The sequence below is a fragment of the Schistocerca gregaria genome, chromosome 5, assembly GCF_023897955.1.
Source record: "Schistocerca gregaria isolate iqSchGreg1 chromosome 5, iqSchGreg1.2, whole genome shotgun sequence".
Taxonomy (NCBI): Eukaryota; Metazoa; Arthropoda; class Insecta; order Orthoptera; family Acrididae; genus Schistocerca; species Schistocerca gregaria.
The window spans coordinates 632,431,676-632,447,385 of record NC_064924.1 but is presented as its reverse complement, the minus strand read 5'-3'; the positions used below and the strand labels follow the sequence as shown (position 1 = coordinate 632,447,385).

The 15,710-nt window shown below is 39.1% G+C and overlaps 1 protein-coding gene across 4 annotated transcripts in view; it reads left to right on the top strand.

Moving 5' to 3' along the window:
• The window catches only part of LOC126272516 (arrestin domain-containing protein 1-like), a 151,775-nt gene that overhangs the window by 69,418 nt on the left and 66,647 nt on the right, over nucleotides 1-15,710 (top strand). For 3 of the 4 annotated variants that reach the window (XM_049975418.1, XM_049975422.1, XM_049975419.1), the window contains one exon: nucleotides 265-447. The exons of the other annotated variant lie outside the window; for it this stretch is intronic. In XM_049975418.1, the coding sequence (XP_049831375.1) occupies nucleotides 265-447 (183 nt within the window). The remainder of the gene's footprint in view (nucleotides 1-264; nucleotides 448-15,710) is intronic. 4 annotated transcript variants of the gene reach the window in all.

The following is a 15,710-nucleotide window of genomic DNA, read 5'->3' as shown; positions in this document are numbered from 1 at the left end:
TTCACCTCAGGAATTTACCAACATTTCATAATGAGAAGAAGAAACTGTATGAATAAGGAGTGTATAAAAGACTGTGCAAAGTACAGGTTTTACAGTGACTTCTTTCTACTTGTTTATTATAATGAATGTACAATAGGCAGTTATATTTTATCCTCTTCAGTGATTCCACCAGCTTTGCAAAAAATTTTATTGATGAAATGTTATGTTTTACAGTAAAGTCGCAATGCATACAAAGGTTTCTTTAATGGTTATGAACTGTTCCAGAGAGTGAAATATAATTTCAAGAATTATTCAACTGAACTGAAGGGCACAGTAGCAGAAATTGTTAGAGGGCCAGTTATGCCCTCTGAATCCCAAATATGGCGAAATGAGAAACTTCTTATTCCACCAGTTGTAACTTCTCAGTTGCTGTGTGGGAACCTCATTAATGTTGATTACAAGATGTGTGTAAGTCATACTTTTTTCCCTGCAGTAATATTAATGTTTAATTGTAAATCAGAGTATACAAATTAATCATTTGAACTTTATCATCAGATATGCATGTGTCATGTCATATATATGTGGGGACCTCATTAATGTTGATCACAAGGTGTATGTAATCCATATTTTTTTTGTCTGTAGTGGTATTACTGTCTAATGTTGAGCTGGAAGTCATGATGAAGAAACTAATCATTTGAACTTTTCTTGAACTTTTCCATCAGATATCCATGTCTCTACACGTCTCATATCATCTCTCTCTCTCTCTCTCTCTCTCTCTCTCTCTCTCTCTCTTTCTTTTCTCTCTCTCAGCTGAAATGAAATGCTTACTGAGGACTCATCTCTTTTATCTGAAGAGTATCACTGAAGCCTTGACAAAGATAAATACGTATCACTGCTTTAGGATTTGAACACAGATTCTACTGAATACAAGACCAGCATTTTGCAAATGTGCTACATCACCCATTAATTTACAAATTCTGCAGAAGAAACATGGGGCCAAATTTGGCTGGCTGGTACACAGATTTTCTGTATTTAGAAGTTTCAGCATAGTTACATGTTTTCATTGTGAGACATTGCATCAAATCACTGAGATATCCTCCTTTTAAGCAGGTGAAATGGTAAACTCATCAGGCTATGTATACCGAATGATAGTGAAGCTCATGCTTTGAGCTGATATCCAGAACTAACAGGTGTACTGGTTTTGGTTAGAGATGAAGCCTTAATGAAAGACTTCATTTTGTGGCAGCAGATTTCCTTTGTTGCATTATTCAAAAAGAAGTGGATTCCTTGGTAGATGATAAATGTGGTACACAAAAAAGAAGATCACATGGAGGCAATAAGTGCAGATCTCATAGAGAAGTTGATTCATTCCTAATGGCTGGTCATTAACATTCAAAAATCATACCTTAAATGTAGCAGTCAGATAAATACCTCAAAATAGAATATTTTCTTCTTGTTGGAGGTTAAGATACTCACTCGCCATTGGAATGAATACTTTATGTTACAAAATATCAGAACACTCATCTTAAGATTTAGTTTTAGTTTGTCTGGTGATATTATGCACATTTGAATTGTAAAAATTAGATATAATTAGCAAGTCTGTTATTAGTTCTAAGTGGGAAGTGTGTTAAAAGTATATAACAGACCCATGTTGTCAGTCGAAGTTGTGGAAACTTTATAAAAGTCTTGTAGTACTTAGCAGAAACTTTCCAGTTATCCTGTAACCATATGGAGTGATGACAGTTTGTTAGAAACATACATAACTGCATATTTGTTTCAGTAATCAGGATAAATATTTTAGTGAACTTAGCAAATGTCAGTTATAATTGAAAGATAACCACTCACCAAGTAGAACTGTTTAGAGGTGGAAGTACATATGAGAAAGCAATTTAGAGACATCAGTCTAGCAGCAGTTAGTACTCCATTTTACTGTGATGATACTGCCAGCAGATCATGATATGGACTATTTACTCCACAAGACACTGAAAACAAATTGGGAAGATGGATCATTGGTCGCTAAACAACCGTCACACATCCCACAAAGATGGCCAGCGCTGGATGGAAGGGATCGATTATGTTGCTTTGAGAGACCATAGAAGCAATTGTTTGTTCCTTTAACCATTTCGATAAATTTGAAAGTGGAAGGGTGGTAAGTGACTTTCTGAAAGGTACACATCAGTGGTGGTGCCAATAAATAGATTCACATGATTGGCCAATATGTTTTTGTTTCATTCACCAGCTTCAATATCAGTGGCTTCATTTCCTTCCTTGTAAGCATTCTCTGCGGGAGAATACCTTCTCCGCTTGTATGAACAGTGCCCCGTTGGCAAGCAGTAGGTATCATGTGTTGTGGTTTTTAAAATACTCATACCCATTCACTCTACATCCCAGTGTGTTCTGTGATTCATTGATCAGGAAACTATGCCATGGTTGGATTTTTCCTGCACCCATGCTAGCCACTATAGCTTGTCACATTGAGAAGATATGCAAGCATCACTGAGAAAATAAAGACCATGTAGTGATATGAAATGGGAAGCACAATATTCATTGGGGAAAAATAAAAAATCTATAAACCTTCCTTCACTTCTGTAAACGATCACCTCTTACATATCTGGTCACGAGCTTCAGAATTCCCATACTGTACTCTTCTGGTGCCAGTTCATTAAACCAGGTGTCTCATATCACCTAGCAACAGTTTGAAATTAATATTTATTCAGATTTAGCAGGAAATAAAACAGTGCACATAACTCGACCATTACATTTACTTATCTTCCATTAGGTCATTATCTTGGTTATTTATTGCCTCTTGTAGTGCAGTAAAGAACTTTGTGCTACTTCTATCATATATTTCACTTGCCTAACTGTCCTACCTGCTTCATTACATCCTTAACTACATCATGCACTAAATTTTATTCTCAGGCCAATTTCCTTTAACCCCTCTCCCCTTTTTTTTACATGTCTCCCCAACATGCAAAAGAGCTTCGGCATTCAGAATGAGATTTTTCACTCTGTAGCTAAGTGTGTGCTGATATGAAACTTACTGGCAGATTAAAACTGTGTGCCGGACCGAGACTTGAACTCGGGAATATGGACAATGCGGAGGTGGGGTACTGGCAGAATTGAAGCTTTGAGGGCGGTCATGAGCCATGCTTGGGTAGCTCAGTCGGTAGAGCACTTGCCCCCGAAAGGCGAAAGTCCCAAGTTCGACTCTTGGTCTGGCACACAGTTTTAATCTACCAATAAGTTTCTGAGCATTATTTTGTAATATAAGGTAAATAAAGGCAGTGAATAAAAGGTAAAACCATCCATAACCACAGGTTTCTATCGGGTAGAGCACCTAGAATTTTGAAGGCAGTACTACATGTGTTAGATACAGTTCAGATGGCTTAGTTTAAGTTAATGTCTTCAAACAGAAACGAAGTGTAGAGACAGTAAACTGGGGCAAGTGTTGTTAATGCTAGTGTTTTACTTGGTAATTGCTTGTGGAACACTAGTAACTGCCAGTTTTTCCATTGACGAAGGAGCACTGACAGTATGTGGAGTGTAAGGGCTGCCTTTTTAAGTTTTTACAAAAGCCGTGGGAGAATTTTTTTTGTACATATTGTTTCTCATAATATTCACCTTTATAATTTGTACATATATCCGTATGTTTGAAGCAATTATAGAAACTTTTTTTAAAGTTTTGTTGTTGGTATCTCAAAAACTCTGTTTTGAAGGATTCAGCAGCTCCTTGGAATGACGAAAATTACTGAAAATTGCTGCCAACACATATTGTGCCTGAGATATGGGGGCAAAAAGAAGTTGGACTATAAAACAGGGGATTATAGGCAATGAGAGATTAATCTGATGTTTTTCTTCCCTAAAGAATCAAATATTTGATATTCTCTGTGACAGCGTTATCATGATGAAGGATGATGTGTGATTTTCAGTTGTGTTCACCACTATCTTCAGTTAACTTGTAGAAAACATTGTTGTATACCATTTACCATTAACAGTTCTTCCATCCTCTAAATCCCCTTCCTGTCCAGCCATCCAGATTTAGGTTTTCCATGATTTCCCTAAATCATTCCAGGCAAATGCTGGGATGGACACAGCTGATTTCTTTCCGAGCCCTTGACACAATCTGAGCTTCCGCTCTATCTCTAATGACCTCGATGTCAATGGGACGTTAAACCCAATCTCCCTTCCTTCCTTTCTAAACCCACTATCATCACATGTTCAGTGTACCTAGGAAAGAACTGATGGTTTTCTTGGAATTTCTTCATGAACTAACCACTTTTGTTGCTTTCAGTTTTGTGGAATTTGCGACATAGCAGATAGATTCTCTCCATCAGTTATGTTTCTCTACTCCCATTAATAACCAAATTTTTATCTCATTTTAAGTACATTTATCTTACATAAAAACCTCAAGTTCTTATTTAAACTGAATTTCACTGGAATTCATTATTCAGATTCTTATTTTGAATATATTGATCCCATTGATACCTTTATTGTAACAATACAGATTCAGATTCTTTATTGGTCATTCAGCATTATTACATGCAATAGACTTCGTCAGTTCACTTGACCTATTAATTTTACAAAATAAATTTTTACATATTTAAGTTGATATTGGGCATTTTAAAAAATTCTTCTAATGAATAGAATGGATTAGTTAACAAGAAATTATGTACATTTTCTTTAAATAATTTGTCAGGCTTGATTGACACATTCTTAGACAGTTTGTTATATATTTTAATTGCCATATACTTATGACTATTGTTAGTTTTAGCTAATCTATTTTGTGGCAACAGCAGAGAAGTACAGGTTCTTGTATAGTAGTCATGCCTTTGATTTGTTACACTTAAATTAGGTAGTTCAGCATGTATGTAGTTAACGCTGTCAAGAATATATAAATTAATAACTGTTAAAATTCTATATTTAATGAACAGTGATTTACAATATGTCCTAGTATCTTCCTTAGCCATTACTCTGATTGCTTTCTTCTGGATCACCATAATTTCATTTATTTTTCTGCTGTTTCCCCAGAGTATTAACCCATATCTTAAAACAAATTGAAAAAAGGGAAAGTACGCTGTCCTTACCTACTCAAATGTCCACAGCACATCAGTCTCTTCAACAAATATATAACTCTTGACAACCTAACCGCTATGTGATCAACATGAGAGTTCCATGTTAGAGTGTTGTCAAGTATGATACCTAAACATTTTGCCTTTTGTTTTTCTATTTTTGTAGTCTTTGATAGACTGAACCACATATGCTGGGTCTTTGTATAATCTGCTTACGTATACATCTTTACGTCTATATTTCCTGGTAAGTCATTTATGTGTACATGGAAGAGAAGTGGTCCCAATTTAGATCCCTGCGGCCCTTGGTGTTGAACCTCGAGTGTGTTTGACAGATGACTTCCTGAACTCACCACCTGTTTCCTTTTATTGAGGTATGATTTGATGAGTTTTAAACTTTTATCACATATTCCATAGTACTCAAGTTTATAGAGCTAAAGTGAGTGGTCAACATAGTCACAGGCTTTACTCAGATCACATAAGGTTACCTGTGTGTGAGCATTGTCCTCGAATGCTGCTAAAATGTCTCTGACTAAGAGCTCTATGGCATTTATAGCCGACCTTCCTTTTCGTCATGTTGATTAATATTACAGCTAACAGTTGCTCTGTGTATCACTTATGATGCACCATCTGTATGATTATTTTGACTTGTAACGTGTGTAGTCAAGAGAGGCTTGTTTCCATTATTGTTCAGAGGTCTATGAATAAAGTGATATTTGTTTTACTTGGATCAGTTTCATGTATTACCTTGTTACTACAGTTACATGAGTGACAATTTTTTTTTGTTGTAATGAAAATGTTTTGTTTCTACAACAAACATTTTTTACCTTTTATTTCCTAACTGGAAATAAAAATAAAACTATTTGAATTTTTGTTCTTTATATTGAATATAACTCAGTGAAGTTTGCCCCAATATGAAAAATTTCAAAGTAGCTTGGAAAGCAAAGTCCAATATCACATTTTTCACTGCACTACTGGTGTCTTTTATTACCACTTCCCAGATCCCACTTGCTTTGTTCTGCACAAACCTTACATATCCTCTGAGACCATCTTGACATTTTTATAACTTGAATCAATTATTTTAGGAAAATGTCTTCCCCTTACTCAGTTTATAGAAGAAATATTTTGAATGAAATGAAGTTGATTCCACCAGGCCTTCTTTGCTCACCAGAGGCTCTGCCATTTCAGTAATAAATTCAATAAATTTTGGTAGTAGGCCTCAGCTTTTTATATAAAACCTTTGCAAATACAACTATCACCAAAAAATGTAAAAAAAATCTTTCTCCCACCACTTCATTTGCTTCTTCTCATAAGGGTAGTAACTCAATAACTGCTGATTCCTGTGGGCCACAGCAGCCTTTTTATTATAATTCAAAATATAGATGGGTTTCATCATCTCTTTCTTTCTTGATCTTTGTTCTGACATTGTCACTACATGCAGTAATTTCATGTTTTGCCATCAAAAGAAATAATTCTTATGCCAGTCAATTGCACAAACATCAAATGCTATTAACTGTGAAATGAAAGTTTTTTATTTCCCAGCTTCTGGGCAGTTAGGTTTCTTTTTCAGTACTGTATTTTAATGTGATTTTGAAAAGAAATACTTAGTTTGTAGCAAACATCAATTGAGTCACGTTGTGCTGTGTGTGACATTATGAGGCATTCTGCATGGCAACAAGGTGAATGTGAATGCTGCAAAGCAAGTAACACCAAATGTCTGATTTCCTTGTGACATTGCTCCACTCACCCCTTTTATTTTTTTAATTTTTTTTAAATTTTATTTATTCATTTTTACAAGTGCCATAGAGTACCCATTTCACAGATAACAAACATAGGGCAAATATTGGAAATCATTTACAAAGCTGATAAACTGTTGACATAGGTGATACATCAATTGTGTTAATAGAATATAACCCCTGTGATGCAGGACCTACATTGCTTGTTTCCAAAGTGTTCATAAAAATTTAAAGGGAAGGAAGATTGGAATAAAGTGTCACCAGGTGCCAAGGAAATGAAATTCGAAATCAGGTGTTAAATGGGGTCACTCAGAGAAAAGTACATAACTTGCTCAAAATGGCAACAACCATCAAAAAGTACATAAAATTTCAGACTGCTTCTTCTCTTCCCAGTTGGAGGCCATGGATACAGGCAAACTGTTTTCAATAGATACAGCTGATGCAGAACTGGAAACTTTAGTCTGTAACAGGCACTGTGAGTTCCCTGTGCCACAACAGACAATCCTTGGCCTCTTCCCCTCCTTGTGTTTGGCAACAGTCCCATTTTTTAGGATTGAAAGGTCATCAAAGTGCAACATCTCTAAGGTCATAAAAATCCAGAGTGCAGCCTCCTCACTCTCTCAGCTGTTAGCTTGCAGTCAGGTCATCCAACAGAGACATGCTTTACTTCTGGCATTCGCTGCCTTTTTGCTAGAAACAGTTTGCCTGCTCATTAATTTGAGCAGATTGCCTCAATGCCATTCATGCTCAGACATTATAAATTTTACTCACCAAATGCAATTACATTGTGCCTTAACTATACACCAACAGTACCAGTTGTGTGGCAGGAAATCACAGCAGCTACCTCTACTGTCACTTCGATCATTAACTCATTTGTTCAGTACTCTCTCCAGCATGATAGAAACTATTCATGCACACACTGTCAGATCCATTACTAGTGTGGATTTGGTTTAAGACTAGAATGGTCGAAGTTGTCAAAATGACCTTCATATTATTTTCTTTCATTGTCATATCCAGTTCACTTACTTTGTTAATGAAATCATATTACTTTTCCAAATTTTTTCTCCTCTTTACAGGATTTACAAAATATTTACATTTTCTTCAACATTTCATTCGATATACATGGAACAATGGAAGGGATCAGTTTGACCCCACTGTAATTTCTCTTCTGAATATATGTAAATTATCCATCAAAGCAGTGGCGACATTAAGCAGCCATGCAGAGTGTTGCTGCTTATTGTTGCAACTTGGCACTTGTAAATTCCAGTCTACTGCAGCTTATATTTTATTATTTAGGAAGAAAGGAGACATCTCACCGAAAGGCAGGGTGCTGTCATCAATAGGCACACAAACAAAAGGTTTGGAGCTTGGCTAGCTTTCATAACGCACTACCTTTTTCTAGCTGTAGTAAAGATGTGCACTCACACACACACACACACACACACACACACACACACACACACACACATGGCTGTCTCGCTATATTGTGCTCAGTCGACTGCCAGCTCATACATGAATGTGAGTGGGTGGGTGTGTTTGTGTGCATGTTTATCCTACAGCTAGATAAAGGAAGTGCATTTTGAAAGCTAGCTAAGTTACATACCTTTTGTTTGTGTGCCTATCAATGACACAGTATTTCTGCCTTTCAGTCAGTCATCTCCTTTATTCCTAAATAATTCATAATATTCAACTTTCTGTACATTATCACATAGTTCATATTGTGTTATTCAGGTAGTTACCTTTGTCCACAAAACACATTTTGGAACATGTTTAATCAGCGAGAAGTGTTACATCTCTTAGAGACTTCCAAAGTTCAGTGAGAAATTGACTTCCATCACAGCAGACACAGTTGGAAGCATCTACAAAGATAGTTTTGAGGGATGGAGCCATGTGGGAGATTGCCAATCTTTCATCTGATGGAAGAAGGTTGGTTGTGAACATTCTGAAGGAGGGAGGAGGTCCCACTCTGTATGCTTGCCACTGAGTAAACAAGTGCCTTCTGTTGTATTTTGGATGAATCAATGCTACATCGCATAAAGAAATACACAGAATCAAATGCTCAGAAAGTACTAAAAACATTGACTGAACTGTGTCATTTGAAGACTGGGGAAACTGATAGACTCCATATATGTTCATGATGTCAATTGTACAAAAAGTATGTCTGTGGGTGATCTCTGGCTCACTCATGGGTCCCTACTTTTATGAAGGACATTATTCCAAGGGACAGACTTCAGGAGCTTCTCAGATTTATCTGTTTCGATGAAAAGTGTACCCAAGCTGGTTGCAAACAAATTCGATCTTCTAACTAAAATTTGGGGAAAGTTAATTGAAAACAGTATTTGTTCTTACTGGCCTGGAGAAAATAACCATTGACAAGCAACTATTACCAAGCAAAACAAGTTGCAGGTTCAATCAATTCATGTCCAACAAACCAGACAAACATGGTCTCAGATTCTGGTTGGCTGTTGAGACAAAGTACACATGCAGTGCTTTCCCATACATTATCAAGGAGGACACGCATAGAGAGAAGCAACCACTTGGAGAGTACATCATTCTGCTTTTCTTGGAGCCATTTGCAAATTAAAGAAGAAATGTGATGACTGATAACTTTTTTACATCTCTTCATTTTACTAAGAAACTCAAAGAAAAGAAAACTTCATTAGTTGGTTCAATGAACAAGATCTGTCATGAAATCCTGAATGAAGTAAGGAAGCCCAATGCTGAAATATACTCCACCATAATTCTGCGCCATAATAGCAACACTGATAGCAACATGACTCTATACCAAGGGAAAAAAGATAAGAATATTCTTCTTAGTGCACTGCAAGCTGAAGTAGCAATAAGCACAAAGGAAAGAAGAAACCTGAAACCATAACATTCTACAATACAACAAAGTGTGGGGTTGAAGTGGTGGATCAAATGACCTGTAAATGTACCACAAAGGTTGCATGTAGGAGATGAGCAGTGTGTGTCTTACACAACATCTTGGACATGGCAGCAATAAACGCATGGGTCATTTACATCATAGTAATGAATAAGAAAATGGAAAGGAAGAAGTTCATACTTCAGCTGGCGAATGTGTTCAACAGAACAGAAAAACAAGAATCTCAGGCAAAGGAAGAGGATTCGGAACTGAAATTACCTAGAAAGTGGGGGGAGTGTCCAATCAGCCTCTGCAAAGGAACAATGCCAGCAAACAGTGTGTGAAGTGCCACAATGACGAGTGCGAATAATGTGCAAATGAAACAGAAATCACCTTGTAAGAGCTGTAGCAGATTCCAGTGACTTGAGTGAAAAATAATACAAAGCTGTGTGTAGAACACATGCGAGAGTAATATGGACCAAATATACTCACTGTGTATAGAAGGTTGTACAAATAGTTCATAAATGAAAAGCTATAGTTTAGGAAACGTGTCAGCATTAGCCACAATAAATTTGTGAGACATTTTGTTGTTGAAATAAATAAGTAATTGGTAATTATCATGTCAAATAATTATTTTGATTCCTAGAAAAAAGGTGAGGATCAACAAACACTAAAACAAAGTACATACTAATGATCCCTATCAACTGGTTTAGGAATGTCAGAAACTCTGCCATTCTAGTGTTAAACACCCATTATAGGTTTTTTATGTAGAGACTATTTATCATTTAGGTCTTTGTTGATGTACTCTGTGTAAATTGGTATTAGTTCTTGATCAGTGTAGGTTGCTCTTGGCTCAATGTTTATTACTCTAATCTCAGAATATATCCCACTGTTAATCTTTTAAGTTTTGTAAGAGAACTTGTGTTAAAGGAGATGAGGTATTGGCAAAAGTAAAGCTGTGAGGATGGGTAGTGAGTGTTGGTGGGTCATTTGGTAGATACTTGCCCACAAAAGGCAAAGGTATTGAATTCGAGTATCAGTCTAGCACAAAGTTTTAATCCACCTGGATGTTACATATCATAGCACACTCTGTTGCAGAGTGAAAAATCATTCTGGAAACATCCTTCAATCTGTGGCCAAGGCATGTCTCACAGTATCCTTTCTCCCAAGAGTACTAGTCATGGAAGTTTCACAGGAGAACTTACGTGAAGTTTGGAAGGAGGGAGGGAAGTACAGCTGAGAGAATGGGTCATGAGTTGTGCATGGATAGCTTAGTTGGCAGAGTGTTTATCTCCAAAAGATCCCAAATTCAAGTCTCATTCCAGCATAGTTTTAATCTGCCAGGGAGTTTCAATCCTTAGCCTTTCTACCTACCTCAGTCTCCTGATTAATCAGGAATCCCATGCAAGTAGACATGAAGTCAGTGCTCTCCTTGGTCAAGACTGATTGTGATGTTGATTTAAATCCCAGTAACGTATTAATGTTATCCGACATGTAGGCCAGGGCAAGCTCCTGCTAACAACGGGATTTTGGATTTCCTTGAGAAAATATATTGAGCATTTTCTTACATCAATACTGACATAATCTGATGAGACTGTGTGAAATCCATCAGGGATAGAACCTCTTCACAGTTACATGTTCATACATAAGCAAATGAACAATAGACTTTTATACACCTAAGGATGCTTCTATCATAAGGTAATCCTCTTGTGTCATATTATATATACAATAACAGCAGTTAATTTTGGTCAGCCATCATGAATTTCAACACTGATGAAATTCTGCAATCCGATTACAAATCTTTTTTGTTGGTGATGGGTTACTGAAATTTGAACAAAGTGATTTAAGGCATTGTTCTTGTGTTAAGCATTTATGAAAATTATTTTCATAATCCTGATAATTAATGGAAAATCTCATATAAAGATGTGAAACAATTACTAACAAAGAGATAGAGGGGCTGGCCAGTACTTACCTCAGCTCAGTACAGCCGATAGAGACACAAAAAACAACCGAAAATTTAAGCTCCTAGCTTTCGGAATAAATGTTCCTTCATCAGGGAGGAGAGAGGGGAAAGAAAGGGAAGAAGGGAAAGTGGATTTAGTTACTCACAACCCAGGTTATGAAGCAACAGGGAAAGGAAAACAGGGAAGGTAGCAAGGATGGAGGCATGGTTGTCAGAGGGAAGCCAAAGATATTCTACTGCAGGTACTGTGCCAGCTTCAAGCCAAAGAGGATGCATACAGAAGTAAAGAGGTGTATAGTATAAAGATGTAGGATGGAAAGATGCATGAATGGCTAAAGAGGAAAGGGAAAGAGGAGAAGACTGAAAAGTAAATGGGAGTGAGGTTGTTTAACGTAGGTTTAGTCCAGGGGGATGGCGGGATGAAAGGATGTGCTGGAGTGCAAGTTCCCATCTCCGCAGTTCAGAGGGACTGGTGTTGGGTGGGAGAAGCCAAATGGCACGTACAGTGTAGCAGGTTCCTAGGTCCCTAGAATTATGCTGGAGGGCATGCTCCGCTACTGGGTATTGGACCTCTCCTAGGCGGACAGTTCGTCTGTGTCCGTTCATGCGCTCAGCCAGTTTAGTTGTTGTCATACCGATGTAAAAGGCTGTGCAGTGCAGGCATGTCAGCTGATAAATGACATGTGTAGTCTCACACGTGGCCCTTCCTTGAATTGTGTATGTTTTCCTAGTAGCGGGGCTGGAGTAGGTGGTTGTGGGGGGATGCATGGGGCAGGTTTTGCAGCGGGGTCGGTTACAGGGGTAGGAACCGCTGGGTAGAGAAGGTAGTCTGGGAATATTGCAGGGTTTAACAAGGATGTTACGGAGGTTAGGGGGACGACGAAAGGCAACTCTGGGTGGTGTGGGGAGAATTTTGTCAAGGGATGATCTCATTTCAGGGGTTGACTTGAGAAAGTCATATCCCTGGCGGAGTAATTTATTGATGTATTCGAGGCCAGGATAATATTGGGTGACAAGGGGGATGCTTCTGTGTGGTCTGAGGCTAGGAATATTGTTGTTGGACGGGGAGGAATGTATTGCTCGGGAGATCTGTTTGTGGACAAGGTCTGCAGGATAGTTGCGGGAGAGGAAAGCACTGGTCAGGTTATTGGTGTAATTGTTGAGGGATTCGTCACTGGAGCAGATACGTTTGCCACGAATACCTAGGCTGTAGGGAAGGGAGCGTTTGATGTGGAATGGATGGCAGCTATCAAAGTGAAGGTACTGTTGTTTGTTGGTGGGTTTGATATGGACAGAGGTGTGGATGTGAGCCTCAACAAGATGAAGGTCAACATCCAGGAAGGTGGCTTTGGTTTTGGAGAAGGACCAGGTGAAATTCAGATTCGAAAAGGAGTTGAGGTTATGGAGAAAATTTAGGAGTGTTTCTTCACCATGAGTCCAGACCACAAAGATGTCATCTATAAACCTATACCAGGCCAGGGGAAGCAGCTGTTGGGTCTTCAGGAAAGCCTCCTCCATGCGGCCCATGAAGAGGTTGGCATAGGATGGAGCCATCCTGGTTCCCATGGCAGTTCCCCTGATTTGTTTGTAGGTCTGGCCTTCAAAAGTGAAGTAATTATGGGTGAGGATGAAGTTGGTAAGTGTGATAAGGAACGAGGTTTTTGGAAGATCTTCGGGTGGGCGTTGGGAGAGGTAGTGCTCAAGGGCAGAGAGACCATGGGTGTGTGGGATGTTTGTGTAAAGGGATGTAGCATCTATGGTGACAAGAAAGGTTTCAGATGGGAGAGGAGTGGGAATGGATTTGAGGCGTTCTAGGAAGTGGTTTGTGTCCTTGATGTAGGATGGGAGCCTGCAGGTGATAGGTTGGAGGTGTTGGTCTACCAGAGCTGAGATACGTTCTGTTGGGGCTTTGAAGCCTGCTACAATGGGACGGCCAGGATGGTTCTCTTTGTGGATTTTGGGTAATAGGTAGAAGGTAGGGGTACGTGGCTCAGGTGGAGTGAGTAAGTCTATGGAAGCCATTGTGAGGCCTTGTGAGGGACCTTGGATTTTTAGGATTTTCTGCAGCTCAGTCTGAATGGAGGGAATGGGATCCAGGGTAACAGCTTTGTAGGTTGAGGTGTCGGAGAGTTGACGCAGTCCTTCTGCCACATACTCCACACGGTCAAGTACCACAGTTGTGGAGCCTTTATCTGCCGGAAGGATTACAATAGAGCGGTCTGTTTTCAGCTGTTTAATGGCACGGGATTCAGCTGGGGTGATGTTGGGGGTTGTCGGAATGTTCTTCAAGAAGGACTGGGAGGCAACACTGGATGTGAGGAATTCCTGAAACGTCTGCAAGGGATGGTTTTGGGGGAGGGGAGGAGGATCCCTTTGAGAAGGCGGTCGGAACTGTTCTAAACAAGGTTCAACACTGGGTCTAGTATTTGGGGGCTGTGTTTGGGTGGTGAAGTGATATTTCCAGTTGAGGTTCCGGGTGAAAGAGAGGAGATCTTTAACCAGGGCAGTGTGGTTGAATTTAGGTGTGGGGCTAAAGGTTAAGCCTTTTGATAGAACAGATGTCTCTTGAGGAGAGAGGGATCTGGATGAGAGGTTTAGAACTGAATTGGAGTTGGTGATATGTGGCATTTGACTGTGGTTATAGTTGAGATTTGGTCTGTGTGGGGTATGTGCTGGGATGGGGAGATTGAGTAGGGTGGCTAGGCTAGGTTTGTTGGCTATGAGGGGGGTTTGTTGACGGTTCTGTTGTGGTTGGTGTTTGTGAGGGATAGGGAGAGGGACCCCACTTCTTAGGTGTTGCACTAGCACTGTGGATAGTTTTTTCAGGTGGTGTGTGGCATGGGACTCAAGTTTGCGGCTGGCTTCTAGGATGATGTTCCTGAGTGTGTTCTCCAAGCAAGGGTTTGAGAGGTGGAGGACTTTGAAGAGAGATAGGAGCTGTTGGGAGTGGTGGTTACATGAAGTAGTGTAGAGGTTCAGGACAAGTTGGGTAAGGGCTAAGGATTGAAGGTTCTGGAAGTCCAGGAGAGATTGGTGGAAGGAGGAATTGCACCCAGAGATGGGAACTTTTAAGGTAAGTCCTTTAGGGGTAATTCCAAAGGTTAAGCAGGAACGGAGGAAAAGTATGTGGGATTGCAGTTTGGCTACGGTAAATGCATGTTTCCGGAATGAATGTAAATAATGTGGTATAGGATTAGGGTACATAGTGGGTAACTGGTGGGTAGGGAAATTAAATAACTAAAGTTAGAATAGTAATCATAAGAAGGAATAAAACACGGAAGGAAGGGCGAGAAAGAAAGAAATTGTGTTGGTAACGTTAAATACCAAAGAAAGACCACCGAATAAGAAAAATACGGAAAAAGTTGACCAGACCAAGCAGGTATGTCCAGATCAGGGGAAAAAGAACACACGCTGCTCAAAAACAGAGATAGCGAGTAGCGAAAAAAAGATCGCGCGTGACGCAAAAAAGATCGCGCGTGACGCAAAAAAGATCGCGCGTGACGCAAAAAAGATCGCGCGTGACGCAAAAAAGATCGCGCGTGACGCAAAAAGGTTCGCGGGTGGCGCAGAAATGTTCCAAAAAATGTTTCCTGTGGCAGAGAAAGATAGGCAATGGCACGAAAATATCACCAGCAACACGAAATCGACGGAATTGGATGATACTGATAGGTGTGGAAGAGATTGTTGGCAGTGATTGTTGGCTGGAAAACAGCGAATAACGAACGTTAAAACTATGGAATGTTAAATAATGGAATGTTAAATAAATAAATCAATAAATAGAAAAAGAGAAGTGGACTATAAACCGAACAAGACAATAGGAGGCAAATGAAACTAGCACAGTTGGTGACGAAAATAAAACACTGAAGAAGAGAAAGTGTTTAGATGACAGATGTAAGTGATAGCTAACAAAAGGGACAAAACAATGAAGAATGTGGACCATATAGGTGATCTAAATAATTAATGGAAAATCTCATATAAAGATGTGAAACAATTACTAACAAAGAGATAGAGGGGCTGGCCAGTACTTACCTCAGCTCAGTACAGCCGATAGAGACACAAAAAACAACCGAAAATTTAAGCTCCTAGCTTTCGGAATAAATGTT